The sequence below is a fragment of the Monopterus albus genome, unplaced genomic scaffold (genome assembly GCF_001952655.1).
Source record: "Monopterus albus unplaced genomic scaffold, M_albus_1.0 scaffold120.1, whole genome shotgun sequence".
NCBI lineage: Eukaryota > Metazoa > Chordata > Actinopteri > Synbranchiformes > Synbranchidae > Monopterus > Monopterus albus.
The window spans coordinates 118,329-130,422 of record NW_018128000.1 but is presented as its reverse complement, the minus strand read 5'-3'; the positions used below and the strand labels follow the sequence as shown (position 1 = coordinate 130,422).

Genomic DNA, 12,094 nt, shown 5'->3' with positions numbered 1-12,094 from the left:
TTCACTGGAAAAAAAAAATACAAGGTTTTGAAGAAACCTAACGAAGGGATAAAGAACCAAAAACTCCACACATCCATCCACATTCTATTCTCCCAATGTTTCCAGTTTTATCTTTATATGGATAAATGGCTTAACTGGTTTCAATTAAATTCAATGTATTTATCTGTATAGCACCAATTCACAACAACAATCTTCTCAGGGCACTTTACATAGTAAGGCCTTGACATTACACTATTATAGAGAAAACCCAACAAATCCCCCTTGAGCAGCACTTGGCGACAGCAGGGAGGAAAAACTCCCTTTAACGGAAGAAATCTCCGTCAGACCCCGGCTCTTGGTGGGCGGCCTTCTGCCCCGACCCGTTGGGGGTGAGTGGATAGAGGAGAAGGAGAAAAGAAAGAGGACACAACAAACAAACAAACAAGCAAACACTGGGCAGGCTAATGTGGTCAGTGACTGCTCATCAGAAACAGAGCTCTGGAGCCAGGGCCACCTGTTTCAAGCTGTTAAAGTGACAGTTCAGGAGAATAAAATGCTGTGACTAAGATACTGGATGCTCCATTGTCTCTCCTTAAATCTCTTAACTCAGAAATTTGCATCACTAGTACTCACAATGCATTTCATAAAGCATCTCTTTGGGAACTGAAAAAATGTGACTAGCCAACAATTAATTCAGCAGACAGGACTAGGTTAAGACGTGTGGATGTAACCACACCCACTTTCACACACAACCCCTTGTGTTTCACGTGAGTTAAACACATTCCATCTGCGTTGGACAAATTAATTTCAGGCTGTTGTCTAAGCTTTAATTCCTTGTCATCCACATTCACACAGTACCCAGGTTAACAACTGTAGTTCCAGAGAGATTAAACTACAAAATGCCTCATTAGAGTTGAGACCGACAATTATTTCCATTATCAAATTTTCATACTAATCGATGAATCATTTAGTCTATAAAATGGCAGAAAATTGTGAAAATTGCTCGCTTTAACCAAACAACAGCCCAAAACTTGAAAGAAACTGAATCTACAATCAAGCAGAAAATAAAATCTGCAAATGCTCATTTTCGAGAAACTATAACCAGTGAACATTTGGCATTTTACTGGTTAAAAGAGTTAGGCCTAATATAAAGACTATATTTGCTTCAAAGAGATCAGTGCTCTGTGTTCAGGTCGTTCAAAGTGGCTGCTGTTACAGCGTGTTTACACTCCGGAATCACCCAAGACTCTTATCAAATGTTGACACCAACAACAGACCAGTTCATCCCCGGTCAGGAACAAGTCCCGCGGCCCAGTTCGATAACGCATGTTAAACTATTAAGACTGACCACAAACACAGGTTTCTCCCACATCATTATGTCAATCCAACAGGGCTACTCTTATCTCGCTCCATTGAGCCAGATAATTAAGGAATATTCCATTTTTAGGAAATGCACTCAACAACAGAAGTGGACAGGAAGGTTTGAAAGGTCGCTGACATAAGTGTAAATGTGTATGTATGTCTATACAAAGACCTTGGATGAACTACATGACTTGCAGTGATAAATGGTCTGAGACAGTCACATAGGCATCAAGACTGACCTAAATTTTCTGTCCTGAAAAATAGGCCAGAACCCAAATTAAGGGACAGCAGGGCCACTACATGGATGTAAATGCCATTATCTTAGCAGTGTGGCGTTACAACACAGAAGCAGCCTTGAGTGAAGAGACGCAGCCTGAGGGCATAGCTGCTGACATATAAATAGTGAGGACAGACGATGAAATGACAGCACAGGCAGTAGGCTTGTACTACCAGCTCTGACTGACCTGGGTTTGGCCTTGGCCACAAAATTAAGGTCTTAAGAACAACAGTTTAGATGTGAAGATACCAGTAGTCATATCATTTCAATACATAGGTTGATTTCCTGGGGAAAATACATTTCTGTCTATTACATCAGTCTGTCTGGCAGCTGCTACATGAGGCCAGAAAACAAGCTTCTGCAGAAAAACCCTGCCTTTTCTATTTAAGACTGGGATTCACAGAATGCTGGAGTCTAACCCTAACCCTGTGAGATAAATACCGCTGAGTTTCCAGCATATGTATTTTACAGCTAAAGGTTTGTGCAGGAAAAAATAATAATAATCAGAGAACATGGTGTCTTGTTTAATATGGCTAAGATCCTAAATGTAAAGCTTTATGATCTTCCGGTATTAGTTATCATTACCACTCCCAACAACAACAGAAATGGGCTACCCGATATAGTCATGACAAGTGAGTGAACCTCCTGTCATCATAAAAGCTCCTCAACATGAAGACAACATATTTTTAAGCACAGCTTTTTTTTATTTTATTTTTTTTTACGAAACCCAATTTGCCAGAGTAGGACAGAATCATATCACCAAAGCTACATTAGTGCAGAAGCTGCACTAATCCTGTTCATTTGTGGGCTAAACTAGGCCACATTGGTATTACATGCACAAGAACCCGCCAATGATTGTTCACTGACTCATAACAATTGGTTGTATGAGCTTGTGCCATCTGCTATGCTGAACATATACTGTATACTTCTGACATCCATTGACATTATACATGTGAGAAGGAGCTTAGCCTTTTAGAAGCTACATTCAGCTGGACATTAACTTAGCCTCTGTTTTGTGTATTTATTTTTAAACACATAAAATTCCCACAGCTCTCTGGAGCCTAGCTTAGCGGTGGTCACAAGAGAATACATCCATCTGCCATCATACAGTGATGCATAGCACATGCAAAAAACACACAGAGACAAAAAAAAAAAAGCCACCAACAATGCTGTGAGGGTGATGTGAGGAAACTCTGCATTCATCAAAATCATCTCGTTTTAAATTATTGATCGGATCCCTACTTTCCCCCCACAGAAAGGGGAAGTCTAAAAATAGCCTGTGAGCGTCAGTGCCTAGAAGTCTTTCCATGTTCTCCCAGTCTGGCAGCATTAGTGAATTCAGATGAGCCTCCTGCAGCTCTCACAGCTTCTGAGTCGCTTTCTCATGCACAGCCACACAGCTGTGCACGTGCATACATGCAAAACACACACTATACATATGCATATATGTGCTCACACATTCACACACACACAAAAAAAAACTGTTTGCCTGCCCCCCCCCAACAATAGCACCTCTCAACTTGTAAACTACTGCCATCAGAACATCCACCACCTCCTTCATCCTCTCTCCCTTCCTCCCTGCCCCATCTCTCATTTTGCCCCAGTTCTTCTTGCTGCTCTAAACAGCAGAAAAGTCAACTTGCAGCTGTGCTGATGGTGGTGTTGGTGTGTCTGCCAACCGGTGCATGCAGCTAGGTCACATGGCACCACCTGAACGGTCCCAGTGACCTGTTCCTCCCATTCTCCCTGTAGGGCCTGTCTGTCCCTGTCATAACGAGTGATAATCAGAAGGTGGGTGAGAAGGATTGCGCCTTATTTGTGAATGTGCAAGCAAAGTGTGATTACAAAAAAAAAAACCCTGACATGCAAAAGGAAGAACAGGTAGAGAGAGTAGATAAGAGATGTGAGTAAACGTGTGTGTGTGTGTGTGTGTGTGTGAGAATAACGCAGCTGATCCATGGCACAATCTATGAGCAGAGAATAGCAGTTGCTTTGTGTCCACACAACAAAGGCCCTCTCCCCCAAATGAAACAGGAAGTGTACATTACTTATGTGTTAATGTTTTACTAAAAAAAAAAAAAAAAAAAGGGGGGGGGGGGGGCATTAAAATGTTTTGAGAGTGGTTATAGGTTATAAAGACATACAGCATGCTCAAAATATAGTGATCAGGAAAAATCTATTCTGGCTGTGATGCTCATTGACACTTTTAACTCGGTACCAATTCACAACGCTAACAATCTGAGCTTTTCCATACAGTCCCTCACAAAACTAGGACAAAAATTCTACTTCATCTCTTTTAAATCAAGCAGACTAGACTCGGTTGGTAAAAACGTCAATATTCCAAAAAAAAAAGTCCACAAAATGTCCAGTTTATTAGCACTGGAGCAGATAAAACTTTTGATCATTGACAGACTTGCATCCTTTTTTTCAAGGAGAGTAATCTCATCCATCCATCCATACATACATATTAAAGTTGCTTATTCCAACAAAACTGTGTTAAATGTAAGACTTGAACCCTCAATTTTCAGCTTGAACCATTTATGTTCACACATCTTTGTTTGTAAATATGACTATTATATAGCTGCATTTTCCAACTGAGTCTCCTTTAAAATGGCTCTGATTTCCACACTGATGTTGTACCACTATAAATAGGAATTGACCGCTCACTACTCCTGCTAATCCAAGGCACTTTTTAATGCTAGTGTCCACCAAATGTCTAATTTTCACACACAAAAAATGGGTTAGGTTTCTAAAACTGGGACTCTGGGTCAAACATGTTCTAGAAACACAGAGGACAGAGCGAGAGGAGATTTCTCAGTTCAATAACATGATGGTCATTATCATACTATACAAGGGAAGTTGAGAAACTTCCTCAGTTTGCTTCAACAGAAACAGACAAAAGACAACAAAGACTTGGATGATATCTGACTCTGTGTAAAAGCACCAATTTAGCTAAGTCATACGGGTGAGATGAAAGAGAAAGGCAGAAGGGTTGTGAGATAAACAAAGTGTTAGACCCTGGGGTCCTCGGAGGAGTGTGAGTGGAGGAGTGTGGCCTCTCTAATGACCAATCAACACCCTCCTTGCTGCCATGGCATCTGTTAGTACTCCAATGGCCTCCCATCTGAGTGTGAGCCCACCGTGAACTCAACACACAGCCAGATTCCAATCAGACAGCAGAACCAGCAAAGACTGGGTCAAGGAGCAATTCTGACATTTTGCAGAATGTCGATGTTCAACCTTTTCTAAAACTTCTACTACACAGGAGTTTTGCTCCATGTAAAATGGAACACCACAGTGCTGCTTGAGGGGGCTACAGCAGAGAATGAAGCAGATTGATAACTAACTAGCGAACAGTAGGTGACACTGTGAGACCTCCGGGTGTCAGCAAAAATGTTCTTCAGATACAGAACAAAAATAACTTTTCATAATTGGACAAAGTGAAGCTATAAGGCCACGTGAATCAAAGGGTGAAAGGTGTCTATACTTCTGCTGTGTGGTTTTCCTTTGTGAATATCACCGTCACCTATGCAAGTGCATTTATATTTTAACAGTTGAACCTTCTGCAAAATATTCGAGGAAGAAGCTTGAGATACCTAAGGAGACTATACACTTGTCTCAGACAAATAAAAGACACATTCTCAGTATTATACAACCAACAGTGATCAACATTACATAAGAAACAAGATTATAGCAATAGCTTTCAAGAGCAGAGGGCATCATATATTGTAAAGCCCTTGAAAGCAAATTTGTGACTTGTGACTGGGTCGTATAAATAAAATTCACTTGACTTGATACATGTACAGTATATTCCTGTGGTGTTATGAGATGCTGAGGCCAGCATGCATGGGTCAAAGGCAGGACCCAAAAACCGCTGCCACTTATTCATACATAAGGACAATGTAGAGCTCCTAATGCATCTGACCGGCATGTCTGCACTGTGGGAGAAACACAGAAATAAAACTCAAGCCTACACAGAAAGAGCATGCAAAGCAAACCACACAGAAAAGAATCAGGGCCAGGTTTCAAACCCAAGCTCTGGTCCTGTGAGGCATCAGTGAGAACCAAGATGCCCTCATTGAGTTTTTTTTTTTTTTTTAATAAACAGTAACTCATTCCCCTAATTGCAGCATGAATGTTGCTATAAACTGATACGCTGATCTGTTAAGTTTATTGCTTTGTTACTGGGAACAATCTGGCTGGAGGTAGTGGGCGAGGACAGGTAGCATCTGTCCCCACCTACTGCCTTGGCAGCATCTGCGTCATCTGCTAGCTTTGGCAGCATTCTGGAAGCACATCAATATGGCTTTATGTAGCCAGGGCTGCTAGTAGCTAGCATGCCAGTCACGCTCTCAGGCAACACTCACTCAAAGCCTCAGTATCCACAGAGCACTGAGCCAACAGAGCTAAGCGGAACTGAGCTCGGGCTGAACAGTGAGGCCAGGTCCCCGAGGACCTGCATGAGGAAAAAGGGCCAATGTCTGTCATCTATCCACACACCCATAGTTGGAAATGGGGGGCCAAGTCCAGATATGAATACAGCCCCCACCCCATTGTAGCTGTGAGCTTTATGTTTTTGTTTTTTTCCCAGCAACACTTGAGTTATGGAATGTCAATGCTCTCATAAAATCTCAATTATTGACAATGTTTAATTAAGAGAATACAGGGATGACTGCTAATCCAACAGCCTAGAAAAACTACAATTTAACTGCTGTATTACAATCAAATAGTAAAGCAATAACCTTTTGTGATGTTACCGGAGGCACTGATGTTAAAATAAATAAATAAATGCATAATCACACCTACCCATGGGAGTAATAATTGGGACTTTGTGCAGCAGGAACACAATCACTGGCAGAGCTAATTATTCTAGCTGACATGTTTTTAGCTCCACACTTACAAATTAATAGTGTTCTCCTTGAACACAGCATGACATGAAAATGGATCTGGATGCCTGTGAATCAGACTGGATGTTAGGACTAAAAGGTCAATCATCAAAAGCGAGAAAACCCATGTCATTGAGTGGTTGAATGACCTTGTTGGCTGAACATCACAGTCCTTCAGGAAGCTTATGAGACCCTGCTAACAGCAGTGTACATAACAGTCTGATCTGTACGGTGTAAACACTGCACTACAATGTACAACAATTGTTTATTTTAGTGGAATTAATTTTAGATTGGTCCATTGCCAGGTCTATATTAGTACATACTGTATGTGACAAAATACACACTATATTCAAGTGCTACCTTTGGACTACATTGCTTAGGAACACAAACACAATATGCTCTTGAAATAACATTGGTCTTTTTGCAGCGCAACCTTGCTAATCACTTGAATAAACACATGATAAAGATCTAATTCAACAGTTTCAAAAGGGGCAATGGTGTAACTTAAGACTGCCACTCTCCTTGTTGAGTTTTACTCATCAAATGGCCACACAATTTTCAAACACTTAAATATAATAATTTTGCACAACTTACATATTGTTCTGGGAGACAAATCAGATGAGACCACATTGAATGGCGCTTAATTGAAGTGTAGGCCATTCTTTAAACAACATAAAGCGCTGTAGCCTACATATACCTGCATATCACAGACGTTTCCCCATTTCTCACTCAGTTGGTCATTTTAAAATATGTGCACATACAAGTTCGGGAATGGGTTGTATACTTGTTAAAGTAACATCAAATCTGGTTTACGGCGTTGCAAGGTGTAACACTGCAAGGGAGGCTTGCAAGAGAGATGGAAAGCTGCAGGTTACATTGCTTACTTGGGTGAAGTCAAACAGCTGTTGGAGGGTAATCAAGGTAAGCAAAACCCTTCGTCATGCTGTTCCTGTTGTCACATTCTGCCTGCATCTCTGGATCAGATAACAACCTCTAATAGTGCACAATGATCACAGCCATATAGAAAGCCAGCATATCTAGCCATGGATACAAACGCACTTACTTTACTGACATGTCAGGTGAAATATTTTTGATGCATCAAAATCTTTGCAGTCATTAATTACAGTCACGTCACAAAGTGCTCAGACCTCTTCACTTTTTGCACACTTTGTGCTGTACATTTAAATTTAAATTGGTGGACTCACCACTTTTGCCCATCAGTCTACATTCAGTACCCCATAATGCATTTTGCAAATCTATTAAAAATAAATGGTTGAATTCTGAATTTTTACAGAAGTATTCAGATCCATTGCTGTGGCGCTTTAATTTTCCTTGTGATGTATTTAGAAGACAAACTGAATCAATTGGACATACAAGGGTTTAGAAAGGCACACACCTGAGTACAGGAGATCCCACAGTTCACACTGCATGTCAGGACAAAAACCAAGCCAGGACCAAAAAAGTCTCTGTAGAACTCAGACATAGAATTGTGGCGAGACAAAGATCGAGGCAAGGATATAAAATCACTTCTAAAGCTTTGAGTGTTCCCAGGAGCACAGTGGGCTCAATCAAATCAAATCCAGTTTATTTATAGAATACATTTAAAAACAACTACAGTTGACCAAAGTGCCTTTCAAATTTCAGTAACTGTTAAGTGGAATAAGTTAAGAACCACCTGGATGCTTCCTAGAGTTATTTGGCTGGCCAAAAAGGAGCTTGGTCCAGGAGGTCACCAAGAACCCAGTGGTCACACTATCAGAGCTTCAGAAGTCCTCAACAGAGATGGGAGAACCTGTTGGAAGGACAACCAGCTCCGCAGCACTCCATCAATCGGCCCAGTTTCTAGACAGATGCCACTTTGATTGAAAGGCAAATGACAACCTGCTTAAAGTTTGCTAAACAGCCTTTAAATGGCTCAGAAAACATGAGGGAAAAGATTCTCTAGTCTGATGAGACTCTCTGAGCAAAACTCCATTAGGCATCACCTGGCTAGTAACATCACAACAGTGAAGCATGTTATACAGCCAAGGCAAAACTAGAGTTGCTTCTACAAACATGTTTTCTCTTTGTTATTATGGGTAAATGGCTGTAGACTGATAGACAAGAAAGGAAAGTTTATCCATTTATAATTGAATCTGCAACACAATAAAGTGCTGTAATAAGTGAACACTTTCTGAAGCCACTGTACTTACTGATTAATTAGTAACATCAGTATTAATGGCTGAAGGTTCAAATGTCAGTTTATGAGAACATGTCAAATAAAGAAATATGAAGTTGTGGACTTCCACCCTACACAGTTTCCATGCCAAAATGCTAACTTCATAATGAGTAAACAATGTATAAGGTCACCAGATCAAAAAAGGTCACTGTGAAGCAACTTCATAATAAAAACATTTAAAAAAACAAGGTTACTGCAGGTCTGTGTTAAACCTGTGGGTTTCTTGTGCATGCTGCCCACAGTGTGAGATCGAGTTAACACAGGAAGCTGAGGCATACTAGCCATCTACAAAGGGCTAAGTTATTTTTTGTCTGACTACAGCACAAGCTTTTTAAACTCTGAAGTTTAATGGTGGCTGCTATTGACACACCTACACTATCCTACACTAGTATCATGTCATGCTGTTACACACAGAGCTGGTTTCAGACTTGCAGGACCAGGATGTGGTGAGAGTGGCAAAACACCGGTGCAGCATCAGCAAAAGTCCTTCACTCACTAAATTTCTCTGTCTCTCAAAGAGGACACCCTTACAGTCACTTTAAAGCATTACACAGTAAACTGAATTTGAAGTTGCTGGTAGACGGCAACTAAAATGGAGCCAAAATCAATCTAAAATTAAACTTGTATTCCCTCAACTGTGATGAGGAGATATAAGAACTATGAGCAAAGCTGAAACCTCGCACAACTTCTACAATTGTTCAAACGTTCCACACAATGTTGCTATGACAATTTAATTATAGTCTATCATGGTTGCACCATTGTTTGTTTGTCTCTCTAAGATAGTGGGAAGATAATGTGTGAATGTGAAGTGGTGCTTTTTGGCAAAGTACGTAATGTTGGGCTGGAGAAGAAACAGCTCTAGTTTGTGGTGACTGTGGAGGATTTAGAGCATGGCCAAAGCCTGTCTGTTATGACTCACTGCATTAACCCTCTCAGCTCAGAAGCATGTACAATGGCAGTGAGACAAATGGTAAAGATATGAGATAAGATGTGTTTAAGGCTTTTGCTACGTGGTATTCACACATAATCAATCCACTCAGGCCTAGTACAACAATAAGAGTCCATACAGCACAGTTTTAGTAGTCAAGAAGCATCTAATGTCATGCTTCCAATGTCATTCTTTGTCTTGACTTTACTGACATGCGCATGACATTAGATGCTTCTTAATGTCATGCGCATGTCAGTAAAGTCAAGACAAAGAAAGGGAAATTCATCAGATTCAGAGAGAAGTGATTCATTCCTCATATGGTTATATGAAACTGCTCCTTTAAAAAAAATAAAATAATTCACCACAGCCAGTAGTACACATCTACATCACAACAACTTCCTCAACAGAGACGTTAAGACTCCGCACAGTACTGAAAGCACCGACTGAGCAGAATATCTATGTTCCATTCGACCCAACCTTGTTCTGTAGCTGTGCCCCAGGAAGCAGGAGTCCGGATATGAGTCTGACCCTGGGTGATGCACGTGGGGAAGTCAGTTATTACAGCACAGGCCAGTGGTTTATGAGTTTGGTTTGAAATCCAATATCAGAACTACATCCAAGGACAGCTTTTAGTCTACTCTGGTCAGCTCAGCAGCTGTACAAGTGAACCGTCCACATAACACCTGTTTAACATCAAAAATGAGCGGGCAAAACAGGACAGTTGGCAGGGATAAAACAATATGAAGTGAAAATATTTTTACATGATATTTGACTTATTGGTGACACTTAATATTGACATGAAAGACAGATTACTGTATTTCCTATATTCATGAAAGTAGAACATGGTGGTGTTCTTCAGTGCAGGGCTAGTCTGACCACTTCGTCCTGAACACCACTGCTGGAATGTTTGACCACTGCAAACAGCACAACAGTTTATGCAGCTTGCTGACTCAAGCGCTATCTTTCTAAAACAATCTCTGCGGGGTCACAAAAGAAAAGCCTTCATAGGTAAACGTATGGTCAGGCTTAATAACAGAATAGTGCGGACTGCGAAAACCAGTCAAATAAATAAGGAATGCATAAGACTAATACAGATCTTGAAGCAGCTAACATCCCTGACACTTGAATTTTACAGTGAACTCAAAGTCTGGCCTTAGGATCCTGACAGAGTAGACACGTAACCCCACAGACATAATAATTGCTCTTATTGTGCAAGACTCAGTCATGCAGTCTGGTTCTGTGACGCTCACAGTCTCACTTAAGTGCATTCAGTAAACACAGCTGCCTATGTTACATGAATCCTGGCTGTACAAGCTTGTAATTACTGTAATTACATAGAAGTCAATTTTGCAAACACATTAAAAGAAAGCACTAAAAAGACAAACATTTATCAAGGTGGAAAGCAACTATTATTTAATCGAGCAATGAATTGTTCTGTCTCTAAAATATAACACTTCACATGTCATGCTTTGCCTATCCAACAGCCATGACCCAAATATATGAAACTTACAGATATAAAACAGAAAAGCAGCAAATCCGCACTTTTGAGACACTAAAAACCAGGAATATTTGGTATTCTTGCTGACAAACAACTTGAATGAATAACCTTTATTTAGAATTGATGCTAGTTAATTTCACAACTGACAGTACTGACAGATGTAACAGTCACCAAAAATGAATATGCTCTGTTTAGGACTGTAACTAACAAACATGTTTAATTAGCTGTTAAAATAATTAATTTCTTGATTAAGAAATAATCTTTTGGGCTATAAAATGCAAAAAAAAAAAAAAGAGCAAAACAAGTCAGAGTGAAGAGGCAGTAAGTAGGAGTTTTATGCATTTTTTTTTTACTTAAACACTGTTTGATTTATGGACTAATTGTTTCAGCTATAACTCTGTTAATTAATCCTGCTGTTCATACCTTTAGAACATTTTTGGTGTGCTTGTCTAGACCATTCAGATTAGAGAAAGGCTGTACATTATTAATGGAAATAGTTACATCACCTACCCTCATTTTCAGATGTTGGACATCCCACCTGTACAACCAGATCAAATGTCCTTTCTGGATTTTCCCTGCAAAAAAATGATAATGTTTATAATGGGAGAAGGTGAGGCAGAGGATTGGGAAATCTGGTTTTACGCAAATGTACTGTCAACAAGTGTGTATTCAGATTTGGGTCACAGGACCTGCTGGGTCGTTGTCGTGTCCATATGTATCTAAATCAGTCTGCTAAGCTGCTAATTGGTGGCCTGCTAGTAGTAGACAGGGCAACAGACTGACCCAAATGCTGGCTGGCCAGCTGGCCTGGCTGGTAAAGCCACTGCTGGATATGATGGCTCAAATAAGCAGCCGGCTTCGACTTCACGTTACGTGCCTGGGCCACGCATTAGCTGTTAGCTCGACAATTCTGCATCGAGAAGCGACAGAGGGAGAGAAAACACAC

The 12,094-nt window shown here is 40.4% G+C and overlaps 1 protein-coding gene across 2 annotated transcripts in view; it reads right to left on the bottom strand.

Moving 5' to 3' along the window:
* The window catches only part of dennd1b (DENN/MADD domain containing 1B), a 101,733-nt gene that overhangs the window by 89,065 nt on the left and 574 nt on the right, over positions 1-12,094 (bottom strand). For both annotated transcript variants that reach the window (XM_020612084.1, XM_020612085.1), the window contains exon 2: positions 11,659-11,723. In XM_020612084.1, the coding sequence (XP_020467740.1) occupies positions 11,659-11,723 (65 nt within the window). The remainder of the gene's footprint in view (positions 1-11,658; positions 11,724-12,094) is intronic.